We start from the raw sequence: 25617 nt of genomic DNA, 5'->3' as shown, positions 1-25617 counted from the left end.
CGACGGCCTGGGTTTGAAATCCCAGCTGTGCTCCTGGGTGATTGTGGGCTGAGCTATTCTCACTCAGGGCTTTACTTTCTAGCTGGTCACTACAGTTCCTTCTGGCTGTGGATCCTGTGATCATTTTGGGGTTCAAGTGTGGGCCAGCTAGAGATACAAAGCTGGTCTCGTGGGGCTGTTCTTGGTTCTGAAGACCCTTTCCAGAAGGTTTCCAGACAGTTCCATAGCAGCAGAACTGGAACTCATGACAAGCTTTCCAAGGGGGCAACACTCACTTAGGTCTCAGGCAAATCACTTTCCTCTTGCTTTCCTCATCTTTTGAATGAAAGGAGGCAAATGGAGGATGTCTGAGGCTCCTCCCAGTTCAGAGTCCTAGGGTCCCTCGACCTGAGAACCCACGACATAGAGATGAGATCAGAGATTTTTAATTTTTGCAGATCCAGCAAAGAATTCAGTATTGGGTGGGTCACAGCACTAAGGAGCTGGGGGAGAAGCCCAGATCCCCCACACCAGAAACAAAGACTCATTTGTAAACGAAGGCCAGGGATTGAGATGTCAGAAGTGATGAGCAGAAGCCCAAGGCCCAGATACTATGCTGTTCCAGTCCCTAGGATTCAGCCTAACCTTGCCTGTGATATCAGGCCTGGCCTCTAGGAAAGGGGCTGGGAGAACCTGAGCAGCACTAGGCCGTGTTGGGGTTCTGCTGTTTGAGCTGAGCTGGAGGCTCCCTTGGAGGCCGGGAGCACCGAGCCAGGGTGGGAAGGGCAAGGGAGGAACACGGTGCTCCCCCACTTAGACTCCAACAGAGGCCGTGCAACAGATGAAGCGATGCCAAGGAAGCAGTTCCCCTGTGCCCCCAATCCTGGCAAAGGAGTCTTTGACCGAGGAGGGGAGGTGAGCAGCGTTGACCCTTCTCTGGCTCCAGGAAAGACGGTGGGAATGGCGAGGCACCCAAGCTCAGGGCACTGGACAGCAGCTTGCCAAGGTTACAGGGGACAGTGAAGTGGTGGGTGGGCTAAGGATTGGGGTTCAGTGACTGACCTTTATTCAGAGGCTCATGGCTAGGTCAGCCCCCCCAACAAAGCGGGACTGGACGCAGGTCACGTGGGGCAGCTGGGCTTGGAAGTGCCTCACAGCAGCCACGCTGATGCCCTGGCACATGGACACGTCCAGCACCGTCAGCTGCCGGCACGCCTTTCTGATGCTGACCAGTGTCCTGTGGGGGGAAGGAGTCAGTGCCACTCCTTCCCTCACCTCTACACTGGAGCTGAACCCCTGCACGTCCCCCATCCCCCAGGAGGGTCACTCACTGCTCCGTGAGCTGGTTACAGCTGGAGAGGTTTAGGTGCTGGAGCCTCTTCCAGAAGTTGACGGCCTGGTCCCAGCCCCTGTCGCTCAGGCGGCTGCAGTGACTCAGGGCGAGGTGCTCCAAGCTGGGACATCCCCTGGCCACGGCTACCAGCCCTGTGTCTGTGAGCTCCAGGAGCAGGCTCAGGGATAGCCGCTTCAGACAGGGAAACTTCAGGACCTGCAGAGATGGTTGCTGCTCATCCAGGGGTCCTGGCCCAGTGTAGCTTGGCCCTGTGTTCCTCCGGGCCAAGGGACCCCAATCTAAGGTCCCTTCTCACCTGAAAGACCAGTCAGTACTATCTAGTGGGGTCCAGACAGGGGGAGTAGTGAGGAGTAGGGTGTGGGGAAAACAGCGCCGGACTTTGTACTCAGAGGACATATGGCCAATCCTGCTTCTGCTCTTTACAGGACCACAAGATTTAGGTGGTCCATCTCAAATGCTGTCTAAGCATCAGAGGTTTCAGATTTAGAAATGGAAGGGCTACGAGAGATCATCTCGTCTGACCCATTTTACAGAAGAGTAGTGAGGCCCGGAGTCATTGGTAGAGGTCAGATTTGAATCCAGGTCTTCTGACTCAAAATCCACCCTTCACTGCCTGTGTGACCTTGGGAAAGTCACTTACTTTTTTTTTTTTTTTCTCTGTACAATCGGCGGTTCAGATGATGTTTAGGTCCCTTCCAGTCCTATGATCTGATCCTCTGACCCTGCCTGACTTCTGCAGGACCTTAGTCCCCGCAGCCCTAAGAGCCAGCCCCCCCCCATCTCCCCATTGCTCCCCCTTCCACTGCAGGGCTCCGGGCACCTGGGTCAGGCTGGTGTCTGTCAGCTTGCTGCAGGCAGTGAGGTCGAGCTCCTGCAAGGCCCTCAGCATGAGCAGTGAGGGGGCGAGCTGCTTGGGAGTCTCTTGGGAGGGGGCCAAGGGCTCTGGAGGCAGCTGTGGGAGGAAGAAGCCCATGTCTCCAAAGTTCCTGCTTAACTTCGGACCCTTGTCCTTCTGGTGAGAGAAGCCAATGGGGAGGGGGTGGGGGAGGGGAGGGGGGACAGGAAGACCGTTAGAGCGCAGCCGAGACCCCAGGGCCTGTCTACTCTCATGGGAGGGGTGGAGGAGATTCAGCTTGGGGTGTCCCACAGGGCGAGGCTGCTGCTCAGAGCCCTGGGACCACCGAGGCTGGGCCAGACTCATCATGATAGCTCATGAGTACTTTAAAGTTTACAAAACACTTTCCTCAGTAACCCTGGGAGGCAAGGAGAACAGATATAATCCCCATTTTCCAGATGAGAAAACTGAAGCTCTAAGATGGGCGGCTCTTTGCTTAAGGTTATAGAGTTAGGAATGAAGAGCCAGGTGGGTCTCCTGAGCGCTCTCCACTCCACCACACTGCTTTGTAAGTACTGAGCTCTCAGACAAAGGGACAAAGCCAGGCAGGCCTGGGCAAGGTAGAGGGCTGAGGACACTCCCAAGTGACCTTAGACTCTTCCCCAATTCCCCGCTTGCCCTCCTCACCTTCTCACCTGGATCCACCAGCCCCAGGAGCCCCGAGTCAGTGATTTCCTTACACCAAGCCAGACGTAGGACAGTGAGCTGGGGCAGACTGGCAGAGATGGCCAGCAGGCTGCTGTTGGTGAGGGACATGCAGGATGACAGGTCTAGCACCTTCAGGCTGGAGCCAAGCCCCTGGGCCAGGGAGATCACTGACTTGTCCTGGGAAGGAAGGGAGGGGGAGAGGAGAGGGGAAGGATGGACTGAGCAACTTGTAATTTCTTAGGCCAAGAAGAGTCCTCTTAGGAAATTCCAGAGCCAGAGGCCTTCCTGGCCTAGACAGACAGATTTACGTGTGTCCTAATTTACAGATAAACAGGGAAGAAGCTCCATGACCTCTCTGGCTCCCCGTCCTATTCTTCTGTTTGTCAGCTTTTATTGCGGGAAGGTCTTGCTGTAGTCTAACTTAGAATGAGGCAGCTGGACTAAGGCGTCTTTCAGCTCTAACACTGAGATACTGGCTCCTAAATCATGTCCCTGCTCTGGTCTCTTTTCTATCACTTCAGCCTGCCACCCCTAACCCTAACCCTACTGCAGCTATCCTCCCTACAGCCCGGTCACGTCACCATCCTGCTCCAAAACCTTCAGTGGCTGTCCGGAGCTCACAAAATTAAGTCCCAATGTCTTCACTTGATGGCCAAGGGCCTAGATGACCGATGGCTGGAAGCCTTTCATACCTCCAGCCAAACAGGGCTATTCATCATTCTCAGGCAAATTCCTGCCTGATGCCAGTCCACTCCCCTCCCCGTGGGGTGCAGGTGAAGGTGGTTCCCTCCCCTCCACCTTCCTGACCTCTCCTTCAAAGCCCACCTCCTCCAGGATGCTTTCTGGGTCATCCCAACCCTCAGTGAACATTATATTCCCTTAATTCATTAAGCACTTACTATATGGACCACTCATGGGCACTTGGCCTGGGATGCCTTGCGTCATGATACAAATGCTATTGTACCAAAGCCTCCTCTGCTGATGTTGGGCTGTGGCCTGGACAGAGGAGGGCCTAGGTAGTTTCTTGAAGGCTATGCTAATAGCCTGTTGCCTATGCTGGAATAATGACAATAGCACTTAGCAATAGTATGGGCCCAGTGGCAGTGTGGGTGCCTCATCTGAGGACCACCTCAGGTATGTTCAGACAGGCTCAGCATCAGAGGGGAGGGATAAAACTGACTGCTACACTGGGGAAGGGTCTGGTCTGGATCACCGAAGGTCTTGTGAGATCTCAAATCCTTGATATAACCATCTCTCTGTCTTTTCACATAGCTCTGTCCTCACTTCCCAAGCTGACTGTAGGTCCTTCGACAGCTGGGACCAGATCTCACCAATCTAGCTAGCATTTACAGAGTGCTTTGTTTGCAAAGTCCTCATTCTGCTTGTTTTATCTCAACAAATACAGCTTAAGAGAAAAGGCCTGGGTCTGGATCCATCACTTAGTAGCTGCATGACCACAGGTGAGTCTCATGAGGCACAATTTTCTGAGCTGGAATATGAGGATAACACTATTTGCACCTGCCTCCTATAAATTTTGGAAGAAGGTGCTTTGCAAACCTTCAGGAGACTCAAGCATGTACATTGCTCTGATTGTGGCCATCGTGATTGGGGACAGCTTATGGTAGCTGCCCCCCTGAAACTGAGCCTGCAATGCACTGTCACAGCTGCCTCACCACGAGGCATCAGAAGGGGAAGACTTTTGCAGAGGAGAATGACTATAACTGTCCTGGGAGTCATCTCTCAATATATCTGATGCTCACCTAAACTCGGTTTTAACTAACAGAAGACACCGGGATTGTGCTGGTCCCCTAAGGGTGGCTCTGGGCATCTCAGGGCACGGCCCTGGTCACAGAGCACAAGACGAAGCCTTCTGTCTGAACTCCTTCCTCCTTGAGCCTCAGGAAAGAAGGAAGGCAAGGACACCCTCACTCACCTTCAGCAAGGAGCAGTAGGCTAGCCTGAGAGATGTGAGGTGGGGTGGGGGGCCCTTGGGGAACTCCAGCACCTTGGCCAGCTCCCTCCCACTCACAAGGCAGCACTCGGCCACGTCTAGGCTTCTCAGCTCCCGAAGCCCGTGCAGGGCTGCGAAGCCAGCATCCGTCAGCCGTTGCAGCTTCTCCATCCGCAGATGCCGCAGGCCCCGCAGGCCCCGGGACACAGCCAGAAGTGCCCCATCCACTAGCTCTGAGCAGCCACTCAGGTCCAGGCTGGTTAGGCCTTGCTGCTGATGGCACAGGGCTGCCACAGCCTCAGTGGAGATGTCCCGGCAGCCCCGCAAGGTCAGCTCCTGCAGATGGAGTCCCACCACCTGTCCCAGGGCCTGAAGAGCTGTGGAAGGCAGGTTTGTGCCACTCAGGTCCAGGGCCACAAGACGACTGGCTCGCTCCTTCAGGAAGCAGAGTATGTTGCGGAAGGAAAGGATGGCAGAAGAGGCTTGCTGAGCAAACAGATTGTGGTGGGGGTCAAAGGTGATGTGGCAGTGGGCCAGGGAGAGGTGCTCCAGTTTGGGGGCACAGCTGCTCAGGCGGTTGAAGCTGGCGTCTGCCAAATAGTGCAGGTTAGCCAGGTTGAGCTCCCGGAGGTTCGCCAGGGCCTCCCGCACCTGCTGTACTGTTTCTGGCTGGTCCAGGAGCATCCCTGACATGAAAAGGCTGTTGCAGCCACTGAGGTCCAAGACCTGGAGCCCAGAGCAGCTTGTGATGAGCGCTACAAAAGAAGCTTCTGTCAGGGTGCCCCCACGCAGGGACAGACTGTGCAGGTGCGGGCCTAGGAAGTAGGAGATTGACTGGAGCACATTACTGGTATCCGAGGAACTGTCCATGTTGGTAAGGCTAATACAAGATACTTGCCTGCGGCTCAGACTCTTGATCGAGGTGAGGGAAGCAGATGCCACAGGGATGATATACCGAACATCTGTCTGGGGGAAGAGACATAAAAGCTACTGTTACCTAGTCTAAGGAGATGCTTAGCCTTAGCATCACACTGGTGTGGGAAGAAATTGAGGCTCTGGATCTGTCCAGGTATAACTTAGGGCCAGAGATGAAAGGCAGGGAGTAAGGAAGAAAATAAGAAAAGGGCCTAAGAGTGGGACTATGGGCATCTCTCTGTGGGAGATGGATCAGAGTGAGGTCCAAGAGAGAGATGGCTATCAGAAGAGCAAGTATGGATGGGAATACAGATGGAGGACATCTGAGAAGCCAGGAATGTTGCAGTAAATGGGAAAAAATGATACCTATGGAGAAGTAGATACTTAGTACCTAAAAAGAGGGTATATGTGGCTTACCGGGCCAAGCACTGTGCAACAGGGGAATGGTGTTATGGTAGGATGCCAGGCAGAAAGCATAATAGGAAACCCAAGTCCCCAGTGGCAGCCCCCAAACCCAAGGGTAGCCAAGTGTCTCCAGCATTAGGAATGGATGACTGGACATGTCAACTGCTAATGATTCCAGCTGTTTCAGATGGAGGCCCCTGGGTCTAAACCTAGGTCCCCAAACCCAGAAGACTTGGAGCCCCTGAGCATCCAGCACTTTATTACAAACACATGCAAAATTCCAAGAATGCTCTTAGGCAGAAGACACTGAGAAAAGGCTTGAGGCAATCCTCTTTGTCTGGACACTATGAGGCTGGTACAAGACGATCCTGGCTTCTCAACCCCCCAGAGTGCTCATTTCAGTAGCTAGCGGGGGTCTTGACGAGCTGATCAGAACATCTACAGACATTCTTGGCTTCTCAGCCCATTGCTCAGGAGCACAGAGGTCACCCCAGTGGGGAAGGAAGAAGGGCAGATACTTGTTAGAGGAAGCAAAGGGATGTGAGGCTCCAGAGAAGCCAGGGCAGCAGACCTTGGCAGCCAGCATGGTGGTGTGGGGAGACTACCTAGAAGAGAAGAGAGCTGTGGGAGACAGTGGGTTCAGGACATTGGAAAACTATCTAATTTAGGAAGGAACTGAGATGAGGAGGGAAGAGGTGACCATTTCTTATACTTTTTCCCTCACAGACTTGTTATGAGTAAAGTTAGAGAAATGTGAATTATTAGTATTATTAATTAGTCTAGCATAGTTTTCTGTACAAGTTGGTGCTTAATAAATATTTATTTGATGACCCAAACATTCCTTGGGAGGGCACCTGAAAAATTCAGAAGAGTATTGATCTTGTTTTTGTTAGATAAATTTGTAATAGTCAATTATCTCAGAAATAAAGATTGAAATAAATAATTGGAGAAACATTCATTGCTCATGGGTAGGTCAAGCCAATATAATAAAAATGACAATACTACCTGAATTAATTAATTTATTTATTGCTATGCCAAACTCCCAAAAGAACATTTTTTTTAAGTGTAAAAGAGTTTTAATTTAAGCTATAAGTATGGCAAGGACCTTTTATGTTAACAGGGTTGTCATAGCTGTGAAAGGAAGCATCACAAATATTGGTTTTAGCATATCCCTTGTGAATGCACCCCCTCAGAGGAGCCAAAAGAATATTTTAAAGACCTAGAAAAAATAATAAAAATTTCAAGGGTAATAATTTTTTTTAAAAGTGGTAAGACAAGGGGGTCTGTTGATACCAGATCTCAAATTATACCACAAAGCACCGATCATTAAAACAATTTGGAACCGGCTTTAAAAATAAGAGGTCAATCAATGGAACAGATTAGGTATATATCAACAAGATGCAAACAAAGGCAGGAGAATATCGTTTGATAAATCCAAAGACCCCAGTACTGGGAGGAAGGCCTATTTGACAAACACTTCTGGGAAAACTGGTCACAGTCTGGCAGCAATTAGGTGTAGACCAATACCTTTCACCATACACCAAGATAAACTCCAAATGGACACAGGCACCAAATATAAAGGTCACATCATAAACAAATTAGGGAAGCAAGAAAGAAATTACCTTTTGGATCCGGATAGGGAAAGAGTTCATGAATAAACAAATGATAGCATTACACAAGGAAGATGGACACTTTTGATTATATAAAATTTAAGAAATTTTGTAAAAATGAATCTAAAGTAGCAAAAATTAGAAGTGAAAAGGTAACCAGGAAAAAAATCTTTGCAGCAAATTTCTTTAATAAAGGTCTTATATCCATGATATATAAGGAACTGATTCAACCTAATAAGACTAAGAGCCATTCCCCAGTAGACAAATGGTCAAAGGATATAAACAGGACATTTTTAAAGGAAGAAATTGAAGCTATCAACAATCACACAAAAATGCTTTATCATTAAATCTCTAAAAATGAAAGAAATGCAAATTAATGTAATTTGGGGGTTCTACTTCACACCTATCAGTCTGGCAAAGATGACAAAAGAAGAAAATAACAAATATTGGAACAAACAGACCATGTGCCCTGTTGGTAGAGCTGTGAATTGGCCCAGTCACTCTGGAAAGCAATTTGGAAAGATGCCCAGAAAGTTAGTTACCAAACTGTGCATTACCTCTGACCCAGTTATACCACGATTAGGCCTGTGTGTAAACAAAGAAAGAGGAAAAGGATTCAAACACACACAATATGTTTATAGCAGCTCTTTTCATTGTAGCCAAAACTGAGAAATTAAAAGGTTGTCCTGTTGGGGAACGGCTAAATAATTTGTGGTATATGAATGTAATAGAATGTTATTGTGCTATAAAAAATGATAAAATGGGCTGTTTCAGGGAAAACTGGGAAAATCTACATGAACTGATACAGAGCAAAGTGAAGAGAACTAGGATAACAATTTCTATAATGATAACTTTATAGAGAAAAACAATTCTGAAAGACTTTAGAACTGTATTAACACAATGATAAACCACAAGTCATGAAGAATGAAAATGAAACACACCATTCACCTCCTGACAGAAAAGTAATGAACTTAAAATACAGAAAGAGACATATATTTTTGGATATGACTAACATGGGAATTAATTTTGCTGGACTATGAAGTTATATATTGAGGGCTTTAGTTTTCATTTAAAAATGTTTTTGCTCAATAGTGAGGACAGATGAATAAAAATTAATTTTTAAAAATTAACCAAAAATAAAAACCTTTAAAAACAGACTATTCTTTCTATTATCCATATGTGTTTACCTATTTTTAATCCCAGGAGGGTTTCTCCCATACTTTCAGCACTGCTCAGGGAAGGCAAATTCCCTTAGATTCAGAGAAGTAAACAAAAATAATCATAGAGCTAATTACAAAAGTCAAATATTACATGGTAAGCCATTCTACAGGATTCCCACAAAAGAGAATCAGAAAAATAGAATTATAGGACTTGGGGCTATAAGTAAAAGGTTAAAGGAAAAACCAACCAATAAGTCCTTTTGTGCAGGACTCATAGAAACAAGAAGAGGAAGCCAAGCCTACCCTACCCATTTCCATAAGGGACAGGGGAGTAGATAATACAAGTGGTGATAAGCACCAAATGGACCTATCTGGTCATGGATGGGCTCATAGTCCTTGCCTTAAAGTAGTAATAATAGTAGAATACCAGCAAGCTTACAAAGCCTAAGAAGAACAGGAGTGGCTTCTTGAGGAGAATGAACCAGCCTTTAGGTAAGATAGCCTGGTGACTTCCACCTCCAGTGGGGGAAGAGGTGAGGGGTGGGGAGAAGTAATAAAAAGTACCTTAGAAAGTAGAATTTTAAAGCTGGGATGGATGTTTTTAGTTCATCTAGTCTAAGTCTCTTATTACACAGAGGAGCAAACTGAGGCACAGAGAAGCTCGAAGGATCAAGAAATAATATCTCTTAAAGATGGTAAAAACTCATTTTGAAGAACACAGGCTAGTGAAAGTATGTTTAATAGAAATGTATATGTATAGCCTATATCAGATGGCACGCCATCTTGGGGAGGGAGGTGGAGAGGGAGGGAGAGAAAAATTTAAAACTCAAAAGCTTATGGAAGTGATTGTTGATAATTCAAAATAAATTAGTAAAAAAAAAAAAAGAGTACAGGCTAAATGCCGTATACGCAAGTTGCATAAACTTGTTATACCTTGATGAAAACTGCAGTATTAGATAAACGTGTGTGTATAAAAGAATTACTTTAGAAGAAGCAAGGTGCTCCAAGTGTTACCAAGGACAGTCGGCAAGCTCGGCCACCTCAGCCAGCAGTCCAGCCAGCCCCACTGGTCTCTAGAAAGGTTCGAGCGCTAGACTGCACATTTCTCTTTCCTTCCCTCCCCTAGCAGCACTATACTTGTCTCTTTCCAGCTATCAGAGGAAACAATTGGGTAAAAATACAAATGATAACAAGATTAGATCTCCCATAGGTTGGCATATCAGAAACCAGCAAGCAGCCTGTGGCTAGAAAAGCTAATCGTCAAAGGGGCCAGCACAGTACGGCAGAGATCCCATCCAGGTGCCCAGACAGAGTCTCCAGCCTGCCTCTCTCTGGGTGCTATGGTAAGCTAGGTACCCAGGTGACCTGAGCTCACTCCCCAAGTAACAGCTGTGGACTAACTGACAGCCCACAGGCCTCTGCTTGGGGAGCTTTGGTTAGGATATTTATAGTCTGGGGCCTCAAACAGCAGGTGGGGAGACAGGATCCAGGAGTTCTATTTTCAGGTCACCCACGGGTGAGCCTTTTATTCTGAGATCACTAGTACAGAGGCCAACGAAGACCAAAGGGGCAGCCTCTATGAAGAAGCCTCTTCTTCCTGGTGAGGCCTCAAAACCAAAACTGCTCGGGATATTTAGCCTGGAGAAGACAAGGCTCAAGAGGGAACATGGCCATGTTGTCCATGTAGCTGAAGGATTATCATTTAGAAGGGGCTGAACAAGGATTAATGATTTCAGCTCAATGTAAGGAGGAGTTTCCTAACAATCGGAACTGATCTAAAAAGGAAAGGAAAGGGAAGCAAAAAGGCTTAGTGGGAAGAGCTCCGGATTTGAAGCCAGATGACATGGCTCAGCTACTGACTCTCTGTGTGAACTTGAGAGCAAGTAACTTACCCTTTTAGGTCTCAGTTTTTATTTATCTGTAAAATGAGGAAGATGGACCAGATGATCTGTAAATTTCCTTCCCCCTGGCTATGAAATGGGATAGGCATTCTGGAAAGCAATGTGGAAATGTGTCCAAAAAGTTATTAAATTATGCATACCCTTTGAGCTAATGATACCACCAGTAGACTTATACTTCGGAGATCAAAGGAAAAAAGAAAATAATCCATATTTACAAAAGTATTTATAGAAACTCTTTTTGTTGAGCCTTTTAGAAACTGAAAGTACCCATCAACTGGGGAATGGCTAAATATCATCATGCTATATGAATGTAATGAAATACTACTGTGCCATAAGAAATGGTTAAAAAATAGTTTCAGAGAAACCCGGGAAGACATAAATGAACTGATACAGAGAAGTGAGCAGAACATTATAAAGACTAACTAGTTGGAAAGACTTACAAATTCTGATCAGTGCAATGACCATGATTCCTAAAGGATCAGCGATGAAGTATGTTTCTGTCAAAAAGGTGAAAGACTGAGGATGCTGAATGTGACATTTGGTTTTTGGACATGGCCAATGAGGGAATTTGTTTTGCTTCACTATGCATATCTGTTACAAGGGGTTTGCTTTTCTTTCTTTTTCAAAAGGAGAGGGATTTAGGAGAAAGAGAAAACAGATTTTTATTAGATAAAAAAAGTAAGTGATAAATTATTTCCTTCTACCACTAGGTTCCATCACTCTATGTCTCCTTGGGAGTAGTGAGTTCCTTGTCATTAGAGATTGGATGACAACTTGGTAGGGATGTTACAGAGGGTATTTCTGCTTCAGACAGAGGTTGGACTAAGTGACTTGTGAGACCCTTTCAAACTCTAAGATTCCTTACTTCCCGAAGGGCGCTCTGGGCTGCATAGTACCAGGCGTGATTCACCAGGGAAGCCTCTTTCTGATCTGCCAGAGGGAGGAAGCTCAATATATAAGACAGCATCTAAGAGAAGACAACAGCAGAAAGGAGCAGGTGTTTAGATCTGGGGACCTTTGGTGATAGGGGATATGCAGAATTTGGCTAGGAATAATCAGACACAAATAACTACAACACTCATTACATGAGAAGTATGTTAGAGAATTATAAAACAAACGGCTTTGTGTTTTTCATTCTACCCAGAAGACCAGGCCAATTCCCACGATGCGCAGGCACAAGGCAGGAAGAAGGATCAATCACTGGCCACAAAGTTCTAGCACTCCATATGACAGGAGTTGTACTGTTAGTATCTATTGGTGGATATGGACTCATCATAATAACTCTGTGGCTCATAGGCTGTGAATCACTATTCTCTATCTCTCCTCATAATCATTACTCTAGGAAAAAATCTGGCCTAGTACATAGGCCACTGGGGAGCAAGACCTGCATATAATCCTAGAACCTTTTTTCTGAGTGTGAACTAATTGTGAACCTTATACATGGTCATCTCTCCCCCATCCTCAAAAAAAAAAAAACCTCACCCATCCATCCTCACCACCTTTCTGTGTTTCTTCTCCCTTTTGTGGCTAAACTCCTTGAGAAGGCTGTCTATAATCAATGTCTCTACTTCTTTTCCCTTCTCTTTTTAATTCTCTACAGTCTGGCTCCTGACTTCATTATTCAACTGAAACTGAGCTCTTCAAAGTTACCAGTGATCTCTAATGGCCTTTTCTCAATCCTCATCCTTCTTGATCTCTCTGCGGCCTTCAACATCGTTAGTCGCCCTCTTCTTGATACCCTCCTTCACTCTAGGCTTCCATGACACTACTCTCCTACTCTCAGGCTCCCTTCCTGGATCTTCATTTAGGTCATGCCCATTAACTGCAGGTGTTCTCAGGGGCCCCCCTTCTCTTCTCCCTCTGTAGTGTTTCACTTGCTGATCTCATCAGCGCCCATAGTTTCCATTGTCATCTCTACGTTAATTAATCTTAGATTGACTTAACACAGCCCTAACCTCCAGTCTCACATCTCCAAAAGCCTATTGCCACATCATAGACCAGATGTCTTATAGATATTTTATCTTTTTTGAATTTGTTTCCCACTTAATAGTACTCTTTTTCCCAATCACATGTAAAGATAGTTTTCAACATTTACTTATATAAGATTTTGAGTTTCAAATTTTTTTTTCTCTCTCCTTCCCCACCCTCTTCCCCAACAAAGTAAGCAATCTGATATAGGCTATACCTGTACAATCATATTAAACATATTTCCACATTAGTCACGTTGTGAAAGATGAATCAGAACAAAAGAGGAAAGAAGAAACAAAACAACAAAAAAAGAGAAAATAGTATGCTTTCATCTTCACTCAGACTCACAGTTCTTTCTCTGGATGTGGACAGCACTTGCCATCATGAATCTTTTGGAATTATCTTAGATCATTGTATTACTGAGAAGAGCTAAGTCTATCAATGTTGATCATCACACAATGTTACTGTGTACAATATTCTCCTGGTTCTGCTTACGTCACTCAGCATCAGTCCATGCAAGTCTTTCCGGGTTTTTCTGAAATCTACCTGCTCATCATTTCTTATAGCACAATAGTATTCCATTACATTCATATACCACAACTTATTCAGCTATTCCTCAATTGATGGGCATCCCCTCAAATTCCAATTCTATGCCACCACAAAAAGAGCTGCTATAAATATTTTTGTACATGTGGGTCCTTTTCCCTTTTTTATGATCTCTTTGGAATACAGACTTAGTAGTGGTATTTCTGGATCAAAGGGTATGCACAGTTTTGTAGCCCTTAGGGCATAGTTCCAAACTGCTCTCCAGAATGGTTTCTGTTTACAACTCGACCAATAATGCATTAGTGTTCCAATTTTCCCACATCATCTCCAACACTTATCATTTTCCATTTTTGTCATATTAGTCAATTAGGTACCTCAGAATTGTTTTAATTTGCATTTCTCTAATCAATCTTGCAGACATTTTAAACACAACAGTCCAAAACTGAACTCATCTTTTCCCCAAAATCCTACCCCCTTCTGAACTTTCCTATTATTGTTGAGGGTACTGCTCATCCTCATCAGTCAGGCCCTCAACCTGGGTGTCATTCTCCAGTCCTTACTCTCTCCCACTCCCCTATCCCCATATTCAATCTCCTGCCAACACCTGTCTTTTTTCACCCTTATAATATCTCTAGTATATGCCACCTCTGACATTGCCACCACCCTGGTGCAGGCCCTTTTCACCTCAAAGCTAGATTATTAAAACAGCCTGCTGGTTGGTCTCCTTGTTTCAAGTTTCTAACCACTTCAGTCCATCTTCTACTTGGGTGTCAGGTTAATTTTCCTAAAGGAGAGATTTGACTATGTCCTACCCCACCTCACCCCCCACCCCCCGACTTGAATAAATTCCTGTGGCTATCAGCCCCAGAATCAGACATAAAACCCTCTGTTTGGCATTCAAAGCCTTTCACAACCTGGTCCCCTCCTACCTCTACGTTTTCTTACACTTTACTTATGCTCATTTAATCTATGATCCAATGATGCTGGCATCTTTGCTGTTCCTTAGACAAGACACTCCATCTCTTGGTTCAAGGTAGTGGCTCAGGCTGTCCCCCATCCCCTAAATACTCTTACCCCTCATCTCTACCTCTTGGCTTCCCTAGATTCCTTCAAGCCCCAGCTAAAATCCCATCTTCTACAAGAAGTCTTTCCTGAATGCTCTTAATGTTAGTGCCTTCCCTCTTTTAATTATCTCTAATTTTTCCTGACTACATAGTCAGTATCTATGGAGCTGTTTGTATGTTATCTCCCCCTTTGGACTCTGAGCTCCTAGAGGGCAGGAACCATCTTTTGCCTTTCTTTGCATCTCAGCACTTGGTACAGCGCCTGGCACCAAGTCAGTACTTAATAAAGCTGACTGACTGATGTCCCTCTGGATGTCCCATAGGTTATTTCAAACTCAACATGTTCAAAATGGAGCTCATATTTTCCCTAACACTAATTCTTCCAAACTTCCCCACGGTTGTTGAGAGTACCAATCACCTTTCCAAGCACCTAGATTCCCAATCTTGGAGTCAACTTTAACTCTTCCTTTTTCCCAACTCTCTTATCCAACAAATCATCAAGTTCTGTTGATTCTCTGCTTCTGTGTCACCAATCTAGTTTAGGTCTCCATTACCTCTAGCCTGGCCTATTGCCACAGCTTAGTCTCCTCAACTCCCTATTCTCCTCTCTCCAAACTATCTTCTAAATAGCTATCAAATTCATAGTCCTAATATGCTGATCTGGACATGTCAACCTCCAGTTAAAAATAAAAAACTTCAACAACTCTGTTGCCTCTAGCATAAAATGTAACATTTAGTGTCTGATATTAACTACTGCTTACTTCCTATTACCCTCCTTTGCATCCTCCTCATTCCAGTCAAACTGGCCTGATAGCTTTTTCCATATGCAATATTTCATTTCCGGCCTCCAGGTGGGAAACACAGTTCCCTCCAGTTATAACACTCTCTCACCTTTTAAATTACTTGGTGTTTACTTGCCCATAGTCATACTGTTTCCCTAGTAGAATGAATCTTGAAATCAAGGGATTATTTCTTTTTTGTGTTTTTGTATCCCTAGTACCTGGCACTGTTCCTTGCACACAGCAAGCCCTTAATATTTGTTGAACTGAATACCACGCCTTGGTCTTTTGCCATAAGGATAGGAGGTGGTATGGAGGGGAGTTAAATATCAATACCACAAGCTGAGTCTGAGTCAGCAAGAAGCAGTATAGTATATTTAAGGGAAAAATGGTTGGAGAGGAGAGGAAGTGTCTGATATTTATAATGATGGAGTAAGTCAGTTGGGGAGGGCAGCCAAGGGCTGTAAATTTTTCCTCCCATTCAATGTTAATCAACAGGAAAGGGCTAGAAAATGGTGCCCCAACAGAAGGCTTGAAAGACCTGAGACAACCTCTCTGAATCTCAATTTCCTCCTCTATAGAATAAAAATTGAACTAGATGATTCTAATAATCTTTCCAAATTTAAATCTAGTCCTTTTATTTAGATATGATCTTTCCCTCCTCAAAACTCTCCACAGCTCTTCTCTTAATCACTTGCCATGTTACAGAACATATTATAGAATCTGTTTTCCGTAGAAACATAAGGCCCCTTGAGGTAAAGGCCTTGTCTTATTTAACTTCCTATTTCCAGTTTCCTCAAACTGTGTTTTTTACCTGGCAGGCATTTCATTAATGTTAATTTTTTTTTTAAGCTGGATAGAAGATACGTTCCTATTCCCTTCCTTGCAGAGGTGGGGGACCACTGGTGTGGAACACTGTGCGTAACGTCATTTTTTCATCATGCTGGTAAATTTTGCTGATTTTTTCCTTCCTCTTTTATTCTTTATTATAAAGGATGACTCTCTAGGAGAAGGTAGAAGAAAGATACAGTGGGAAATGTGGATGATATAAAAACAAGATAGCAATAAAATTGTATTGTTTAAAACAAAACAAAAAAGCTGGGGCTACTGTGGCCTGGGGAAGGGAGATCTTCAGGGTGCTGGAGAGCATTGGGGAGATGACCAACTGAAGAAGTTCTCAAGTCTCTGAATGGTTATTATGAGAAGCCTGATAAGCAGCTGTTTTCTAACTCCTCTAAAGAAAAAAAAAAAAGAGGGATGAGGCTTACATGGTGTTACACAGGGATTATGGTTAATCATAAAAAGACACTTCCTTCCAAAAACAGGAGATGATGGCATGGGCTCCTCTGGGAAATCATAGCGCTGAAGGCCATAGCTGGTCTTGTCGGGGGTGCTGTTATGGAGACATTCCTTCTCCAGCTGGGGTTCAGGCTACCTGACTGCTAAGATCTCTTCCCACTCTAAGATTCTAGGATTCTACAGTTTTAGCATTTGCTTGGAGTGACCTGGCAAGGGAGTAGAAGCGAGAACGGGCTGTCCTGGGAGTCGGAATGCTGAGAGCCTAGCTCAACTCTGACATTTGCCTAATTTACCAATGAAGATGGAACTCCTTATCTCTCTCCTGCTCCCTGGAAGAGGTCTTTATCCTTCTATTTTATCAGCAAATATCTCTTGAATAATAAAGCTTTTAAATGCCCACTGCATGCAAGGCAGCTGAGGAAACAAGACATGTATAAAAAATAAGTAACACAAGGTAGCAGGTAGGAAACCTCTGAGTCCTAATTCTTCCCATATTCGAACACTGATGCTCTCTCTCCATGTCCTAATCTGTAACTCCTCGTTTCTTACACTATTGTTTGGATTTCTTTTACCCTTATTAATTTGAGCTTGTGTTATACTTGTGTCTGTCTTATTCCATTCATTTGTAAGCTTGAAAGCAGAATTTTTCATTCTCATATTCCCAGTCCTTAGTATGGTGCCTTACACATAATAAATGCCTTTGTAGTTCAATCACTTTAGCTGTGTCCAACTCTTTCTAACCCCATTTGGGTTTTTTTTGGTGGGGGGCAGAGATACTGGAGTGGTTTGCTATTTCCCTCTTCAGCTCATTTTACAGATGAGGCAAACTGAGACAAACAGGGTGAACTGACTTGCCCAGGGTCACATAGCTATTAAGTGTCTGGGGCTAGACTTGAATTAAGGAAGGTATCTTCCTGACTGCAAGCCCGGCATCTGTTTTCCACACCACCTACCTGGCTCTAATAAATGCCTAACTGCATTCTTGAGGAAGGACTTCTTTCCTGGTTCAGGTCCCATCTCCTATCACCTGCTTCTTCAGAACCTCCTGGTTTCCTGGGACCTTCTCCCTGACTTGTGACACACTACCACAAAATTAGTATTTCTAGAACACACTTTCATTGTGTCAATGTTTTCCTCCAAAACTACAGCAGCTCCTTCCTGCCTATAAAAAAGTCCAAACTCCTCAAACTGGCTTTTAATGTGGTCTTAGCATTCTCTTCTAGCCTTATCTTCTACTACATTTCAAAGCCAACCTTTGATACCTGTCAGGTCATTTATTTAGCACTTTACCTATACTCCCTTCCATTTGATCTTTACCACTAGGCATTCTGTCCTCCATTTTACAGATAACTCCATGGAAGCTCAGAGAGGTTCAAAGATTTGGCTATTTACCAAGTTTGTAAATGTCAGAGGTGGGATTCAAATCCAGGGCTTTGCCGTCTTTAAGTCTAGCAGTCCATCTACTAGGCCATTCCACCTCTCTTCTGCAATTTCTTCAATAAAAATTGGTAATTACAAGTCCCACCAGATATGGATTGGTAGACACAGATACAAACAAAAAAAAAGTGTCCCATGAGCATGCTATGCTCACATTCATACTGCTCCCCTTACCTAGAATGCCCTATCCACTTCTGAGGTCAGCAAGCACTTAGTAAGCTCCTACCAAGGGCCAGGCTACTCCTTGCTCTCTAGCTCACAATGTAATGGGGGAAACACCACGCAAACAATTTGGTGTTGGTGTTTGGTCATTTCAGTTGTGTCTGGTTCTTCATGACCCCATTAGGGTTTTCTTGGCAAAGATACTGGAGTGGTTTGCCATTTCCTTCTCCAGCTCATTTGACAGATGAGGAAACTGAAGCAAACAGGGTTAAGTGACTCGCCCAGGGTCACACAGCTAGTAAGTGTCTCAGGTCAGATTTGAACTCAGGAAGATGAGTCTTCTTGACTCCAGGCCCAGTACTCTTTCCACTGTGCCACTTAGCAGCCCAACCACTAGGTACGAACAAAATTTAGACAAAACAAATTGGTAATAATCTCAGAGGGAAGGCATTAATATTAAGGGTTATGGGAAAGGCTTCTTGCAAAAGGTGAAGTTTTACTTGGGACTTAAAGAAAGCTACAAAGGGGAGACAAGGAGAGAAGGCATTCTGGGCATGGGGGAAAACCAGTGAAAATACCCAAGAGTTGGAAATGGATTGTCTTGTACAAAGAAAAGCAAAGACCAGTATCACTGGATTGTAGGGTAGACAGAGCTGAGAGAGTTGTAAGAAGAATGGAAAGGAAGGAAGGTTTACTAAAGGCTTTAAAAGCCAAACAAAAGAGTTAACATTTGATCCTTGGGGTAAAAGAGAGCTAGTGGAGTTTATTAGATGGGGGTGGGGTGACTTAAGGTTTAGAAAATGACTTTGGCAACTGAGTGGAGGAGGGATTGTTGACGGGAAAGACTTCTAGCAGGGAGAGTCACCAGCAGGTTATGGTAATAGCTCAGACATGAGGTGATGAGAGCCTGAACCAGAGTGGTGGCAGAGCCAGAGGAGAGAAGACAGCATATGTGAGAAATGTTACAAAAGTAAAATTGACAGGACTTGGAGACAGATTGGGTATGGGAAGTGAGAGTAAGAAGTGGAGAACAACACTTGGGTCGGGCCCTCCACCATAAGAGGAAAGTTAGAAAGATTTAGGGGACAGATAATGAGTTCAGTTTGGGACACATTGAATTGAAGATGTCTACAGGGCATCCACTTCCTACTGTCTTTTAAAATCTGCCCAAAGTTCCACCTCCAGTCTTTAACTATGATGATATTAGTCCTTGTTCTGCTGCTAACTAGGTACATGGCCCTGGGAAAGTTCTGTGTGCGTGTGTGTTGTTTTCGAAGGGCCAGTGACATCATGGAGTGATGTCTTGATTCGTGCATGAATTGGATTTAAGTGAGGCAGAGTTGCCCAAAGTCATTAGCCTCCCTCTCTCTCCCAGAGTCATTGAGTCATTGACATTCAGCGGCAAGACAAAAGTCAAGATGGCTGGCAATGGCCCTTGATGCAGTGGATGGCCTTGGTGTCTTCAACGTCTGACCAAGCTCTAAGAGCTCTACAGGGCCAGCCACCTTCATGGCCGTTGGAATAAATTGTTTTCATCTGCCCATTCCTCCAGAAGAAGTCTTCGTGTGCTTGGGGTAGACACCTCCCCTAACTCACCAAAGGATTGGAGGTGCATTGGTTACCCTCAACCTGGTTTAGCCGGTCTGCCAAGATGGTTTACCAGGGTATGGCCAATGGACATGCTACAGTTTCTTGGAGCCACAGTTAAGAGTTGGGTGAAAGGTAGACACTAAAGGTGGATGAGCAGCCCTGAAAAAGGCTCTGCAAGCTCTCATATCAGAGGTGCTGGTCCTCCTTGAGCTCTCTCTCTAAACACACACACACACACTCTCTCTCTCACTTAACCCTATTTGCCTGTTTCTCATCTGTAAAATGACCTGGAAAAGAAAATGGCAAACTACTCTAGTATCTGCCAAGAAAACCCCCAAAGGGGTCACAAAGAGTCAGACGTGACTGAAAACAACTAAACAACAACAAATGGAGCTTATTTTCCTCATCTATAAAACAGGAGTAAAGGCTGCCACAATTCTTACGGTACTTTGTTTAGCTACCTCCTTCACTCTTATCACATACTACCCCATATCACATTCATTGGTATGAATCTTATCCTGCCCTCCCCCACCCCACCCTATTAGCTGGGAAGCTTCTTGTGGGCAAGGACCATGCTGTTTTTCATCTCTGCATTCTTACCACCGAGCACAGGGCCTTCCTTGAACGTAGTAAATTCTCCAACCGGCCTGTGACCTCACAGATGTGGGTTTTTTCCTCCAACAATGCAGATCGCAACCCATCCATGTTGGCTGCTCTGGTCCATGTCTTCCCAGAAGGACACAGAGAGCTCATCCGATGCACTGGGACCTCCTTCACTGTCTCACAAAGATAGGCAGTAGTGGAGCCCCCAGGATGTCCGTCAGTCAGCTAGCCCTCCGTTTGCTTTTTCAAACGTGCATGTCTTTGATGACCATACTGGACTCCAGTTCTTCTCTGCAGTCCCTTATGTGCAATGGTCTCTTCATGGGAAAAGGAAAGGAAAACTGGGGGACACAGCCTGCTCACATCCATTCTGCCTCTCCATCACCTCTGATACTCATTTTTAGTTTCTGAAGAATAGCGTTCCATTACTCACAACCATATAGAGATGGCAGGATATTAGTATCTGAAAGATGAGCCTTTGTTTAGGTGAAAAGTTTAGGATCTTTGAGGAACTTTACATTTCCCAAAGGCAAACCTGAATATAATAAGTATACAATAAATTAATTTAGTGGAACAATGCCTTGGGTTCTCTCCAGATTCAACAACTCCCGCATTTAAACAGATCTAAGTATTCTAGGGTCTAATATTCCATGTTTTTACATTCCTTTCAGCTCTAACATTCTGTGTTCTCAGATCCCCTCCAATTCTAGTATGCTATGATCTGTCATTTACTCTAGTCCCTATGGCTCAATCCCTTTTCTCAGTTTCAGCACAAGTAGATGTTCTGCAAATATTTATTTACTTGAGCTAGCAGTCAGATGGGGTTAGAGCCTGGATAATTTAGGCCTGCCTCTTCCCACGGCCTTTCTCAGGACCACAGAATGAAGGCATCCTTGCCAGGAGTAGGGCCATGGATTATAATAGGATGAGGGCAGCTAGGTGGCATAGTTGAAAGAGTGGTGGGCCTGGAGTCAGGAAGACTCATCTTCCTAAATTCAAATCTGGCCTCAAACACATACTAGCTTTGTGACCCTGGGCAAGTCACTTAACCATGTTTACCTCAGTTTTCTCATCTGTTAAATGAGCTGGAGAAGGAAATGGCAAGCCACTCCAGTATCTTTGCCAAGAAAACCCAAATAGGGTCATGAAGAGTTATACATGACTGAACATGAGGAAGGTTGGGAGAGGGGGTGGGGCTACTGGAATCCTCTCCAGGATGTATTTTAGGTTTTTTTTGGTTAGGCAATTGGGGTTAAGTGACTTGCCCAGGGTCACACAGCTAGTGGCAAGTGTTTGGTCCGAGGTCGGATTTGAACTCAGATCCTCCTGAATCCAGTGATGGTGCTCTATCCACTGTGCCACCTAGCTGCCCCCTAAGCTATTGGAAAGCTTCTTATCACTTTTTCCCGCTCTAGTGCAATGTTCTTATAGTCACTTTACTTTGCTTGAATCCTGTTGTCAATTAAAAGAGTCAATCCTTTAAGTCTTGTGAAGTTGTTAAGTTGAAAGGAGATTTCCTAAAGGTGGGATGAAGGCCCTAGAGCAGTTATTTCTTTTTTTAGTAATATTGGAGCAATCTACATTGGAGTCCTAGATTTAATCCAGGGTAAGTGCCTAGGTGCCACAAGCTGTATGAGCTACTCTGGGTAGCGGAAGGCATGGGAGGGTTGGGTGGAATGGGGTGGGGGGGTGGTTGGATGAGATTGTATAGGCTGAGCACCCCCTCGTGAGCAGTGGATTACTGCAGCCTTTGAGAAAGCCAGCCAACCGTGGCCACTAAATATCTTTAGAGAGAGCTACTTGTTTGGTGACCGAATGGTAGCACCACCTAGTGGCTGATATATGTATTACATTCCCTCGAAGGTCCAGTGAAAGCCTGCCTTTCTTTGCAGGTGCTGAGAGCAAGGTCAAGGAGCCAGGTGTGGGCTGTTATTGTTCTTAAATCACCACCATGTGAGCACGGCCCACAGCAGATTAAAATGTAATTGGGAAGTGTTTAACAAAAATAAATAAAAATGCAATAAAACACAGATGAAAACTAAGCGAACATGTGGTCTGCAGGGATTCTTATGTCTGGATTGGCAGCCCCCCATTTCTGGGTTTGACACCCTGATTCCAGCCCACATCAGCTAGTACGTATGGAAAACTAAAATAATCTTTTGCCCTCTACCTGCCCATCCTCCTGACTCACCATCACTCTCCCCATCCTCAGGCTTGAAATTTCAGTCATCTTTGGCTGTTTTCTCTCTCACTCCAAGCTGACAGGGTTCAACAATTCTGCTTTCCCACAGTATTCCCCTACCTGACCCCTAGTCTCTGCTCACACCACCAGCACCCTTGCTCAGGCCCTCATCACTGTTCACCTATAATATCCTCCTACCCTGTCTCCTTGCTTCAGTTTTCCCCCCTCCAGGCAACCATAGTCCCTAAAATAATCTTCCTGACGCACATTCCTGCTTGTGTCCCTCCTGTGTTACACAAACACACACACATCCCAAAAAACCAAAAACTGTAGACAATTTAGTGGCTCTGTTTTCTGGCTAAACTGACCTGCTCGTTTCAATTTGCTTTTGTCCCGTCTTTTCTTAGGGCATTTATGAAGGGCTTTCCTTTTGCCTGAAATATCTTTCCTTGATATGTGTATGTGTGTGCCTCTCTTCTCTCTCTCTCCTTGCCAGCTTATATCTTTCTCTTCTTCCACATTTCAGCTCAGGTACCACGTTCTCTATGAAACATTCCTTGTTCTCTCTGGTTGAAAGTATTTTCTCTTTACTCAGGATTGTTTTTCCCCCAGTTCTTTTTCTAGATCTCTCCTTTGCCCCTATCACACATTAGTTAATCAGTAAATAAGCATTTTTTATGTGCCTACTGGGTGCCAGGCTCTGTGCTAAGCACGGGGACATAAATACAGAACAAAGACAATCTCTGCTCTCAAGGAACTTACAACCTAATGGGGGAAGACAATACACAAAAGAAAGCAGAAGAGGGGGCGGGGGTAGGAAAGGAGAAGAGGAAGTGGGGGGCGGAGAGGGAGCAGGATGGAGAAGTCCAAAAGCAGTGTAGCTGCTACTTCACTCTGTATTGTAACCCATCTATGTACCTGTCATATTCCCCCAATTGAATGTAAGCTCCTTGAGGGAAAGAACTGTGCCCTTTGTTCATCTTTGCATTTCCAGTGCCAAGTGTAGGGTCTTGTACGTTGTAGACACTTCATATGTTTGTGATACTGAATTAGATTCCAAGAATCCCTTCCTAAGTCTAACACTGTGTGCTAGGTTTGCTTCCTGCCTCAGTGCCTTTGCACAGGTCTAGAACCTGCACCTTCCCCTCTGGCCCTCAGAATGCCCAGCAGCAGTCAAGGCTCAGCTCACGTGACTCCCATGGGAAAGCCTTCCCAGATCCCTCCAGCAGACAGTGACCATGTATTTCTGTTTACCTACTGTAGAAAGGCATAATGGATAGAGAGAGCTGGCCTCAAAGCCAGGAGGACCTGGGTTCGAGTCACCACTCTGACATATACTATGTGACTCTGTGTGCATCCACCAAAATTCTCAGGGCTCTAGGCAAATTTCTGAGAAGATATGTTGCAGAGAAGATGCCCCCTTGCATTGGTAGAGAATTTTCTCACCTGAGAGTTTCCTACAAGAATGAAAAGTCAGTCCATTTCCTATCCCTGAATATTGTTTCTCCCTAGTAGAAAGTAAATTCCCTGAGGGCAGGGGTTATTATTATTTAAACTTTTCTTTTAAATTCCAGAGACGGGCACAGTTCCCCACAAATGGAATCATAGTGGCAAGGCTACTTTCCTGATAGGTTAAGTGATCTGCTCAAGATTACAGGGGTTCACTGCAGAACAGGGAATCAAAGTAGACTTTGACTTCAAATCCAATGCTCTCCGCCGCAGTCTGGAATCATTAAATGCTTGATGACCCCAGCAAAAAAGTGTTGAATTGAATAGAGCTGTACAGAGGTCCCCTCTAGCTCTGACATTCAGCGTTCTAAGGCTTCTTCCAGCACGACCGTTTAACTAAGGTCTACTCCTCAGGCAGCTGGGGCGTCCAGGGGACGGAGCGTCAGGAAAATCCAGGTTCAAATCCAGCCTCTAACATTTACTAGCTGTGTGACTGGGCAAGTCACTTCACCTCTGCTTGCCTCAGTTTCCTCCTCTGTAAAGGGAGGATAACAACGGCACCACCCCCCTCTCCGAGCAGCCTCGCCCGCTCCGGTCCCTAGGAATCTGGCCCCCTTCTGGGGGGCGGGGGCACCTCTAGAAACACCAGTTTAATCGACTCGAGTGGCCGTGGGTTCTGGGGGAACTTCGGCTCCTGTGCCCCCCCCCCAGGAGGAGTTCTTCGGGACCTGGATTCTAAGCGGGAAAAGACCTGGGGATACGGGGCAGACGAGGAGGGAGGGGAAAGGCGGAAGGTACGGACCCCTTCGGGTGTTATGGGGGGCTGTTGGGGGGGCACGACGAGTATACAGGTTTGGGGCTGGAGGGGTGCTTTGAGACTCATTTGACAGATGAGGAAACTGAGGCACAGAGCGGTGCAGTGACTTGCCCCAGGGGGTCGCCCATCTAGCCAGTGCCTGAGTGGGATTTGAACCCTGGTCCTCCGGCCTCCCGCTTCCAGACCACTCCACGCTGCCTTCCACGAGGGCCATTTCGGAGGGAGAGGGAGTGAGAGTAGATTGGGGGTGGGGGCGGCTGAGGACAGATCGTTACTCTGAAAACCAAGGGGCAGACCGGACGTTTCCCGGGAGACCTCAGGCCCAGGGACGTGAGCTCTACTCTCACCTCCTGGGGAAGCGACTCGGCCATGGCCACTAGTCTTCCCAGCCCGGCCTCCGCCCGCCGCGCACGGGCTGCTGGGTGTCGTAGTCCAGTCGAAGCTCCGGGCGGAGACGTTGGGAGGAAGTGCAATGGCGTACTTCCGTCACCCGTCTGCTGACGTCATCGCTCTCCGACCCTTCCCCCTCCCCCTTCCCCCACCCGGTGCGCTCTCCCTGCTGAGCTGGTGCTGCCCGGCACCCATTGCCGCCGTTCTTTCTCCTCTCTGTCCCGGAGTTGGTGGCTCGGTGACACCATGGCGGTAAGGATGAGACGAGGTACGGGGGGAGGGCGAGGACCGAAGTGCCAGGAAGCTTATCAAAAGGAATGCCAGTGGAGGAAGTGGTCTGAGTCGCAAAAGGAGACCAGGACCTACCAAAAGGCACGGGGCAGGGGTGATGGAATGTGCCAAGGTGGGGGCCCAAGGGCAGCGAGGGGCTCGTGGAACTTGCCAAAGTGGAGGCTCAGAGGGAGCGAGGGGCATAGTGGAATGTACCAAGTGGGGGCCCAAGGGGAATGAGGG

The 25617-nt window shown here is 45.9% G+C and overlaps 2 protein-coding genes across 2 annotated transcripts in view; one reads left to right on the top strand and one right to left on the bottom strand.

Moving 5' to 3' along the window:
* Position 1: 1 nt before the first annotated feature.
* On the bottom strand, positions 2–25085 carry LRRC29 (leucine rich repeat containing 29). Its single transcript, XM_027847050.1, has 7 exons — positions 24854–25085; positions 24532–24701; positions 4810–5814; positions 2856–3053; positions 2154–2345; positions 1311–1528; positions 2–1216 (listed from the first exon to the last, which is right to left on the bottom strand). Exons 1-7 carry the CDS (start codon positions 25083–25085, stop codon positions 1048–1050), a joined length of 2184 nt encoding a protein of 727 aa, XP_027702851.1. The 3' UTR covers positions 2–1047.
* Positions 25086–25237: 152 nt separating this feature from the next.
* Positions 25238–25617, top strand: part of TMEM208 (transmembrane protein 208) — a 4799-nt gene continuing 4419 nt past the window's right edge. The window contains exon 1 of the mRNA XM_027846849.1: positions 25238–25356. Within this exon, the coding sequence (XP_027702650.1) occupies positions 25351–25356 (6 nt within the window). The 5' untranslated portion in view covers positions 25238–25350. The remainder of the gene's footprint in view (positions 25357–25617) is intronic.

Source organism: Vombatus ursinus, unplaced genomic scaffold, assembly GCF_900497805.2.
Source record: "Vombatus ursinus unplaced genomic scaffold, bare-nosed wombat genome assembly UNPS02005286.1, whole genome shotgun sequence".
NCBI classification, from domain to species: Eukaryota; Metazoa; Chordata; class Mammalia; order Diprotodontia; family Vombatidae; genus Vombatus; species Vombatus ursinus.
The sequence above is the reverse complement of the archived record's forward strand: the minus strand, read 5'-3'. Positions and strand labels throughout refer to the sequence as shown.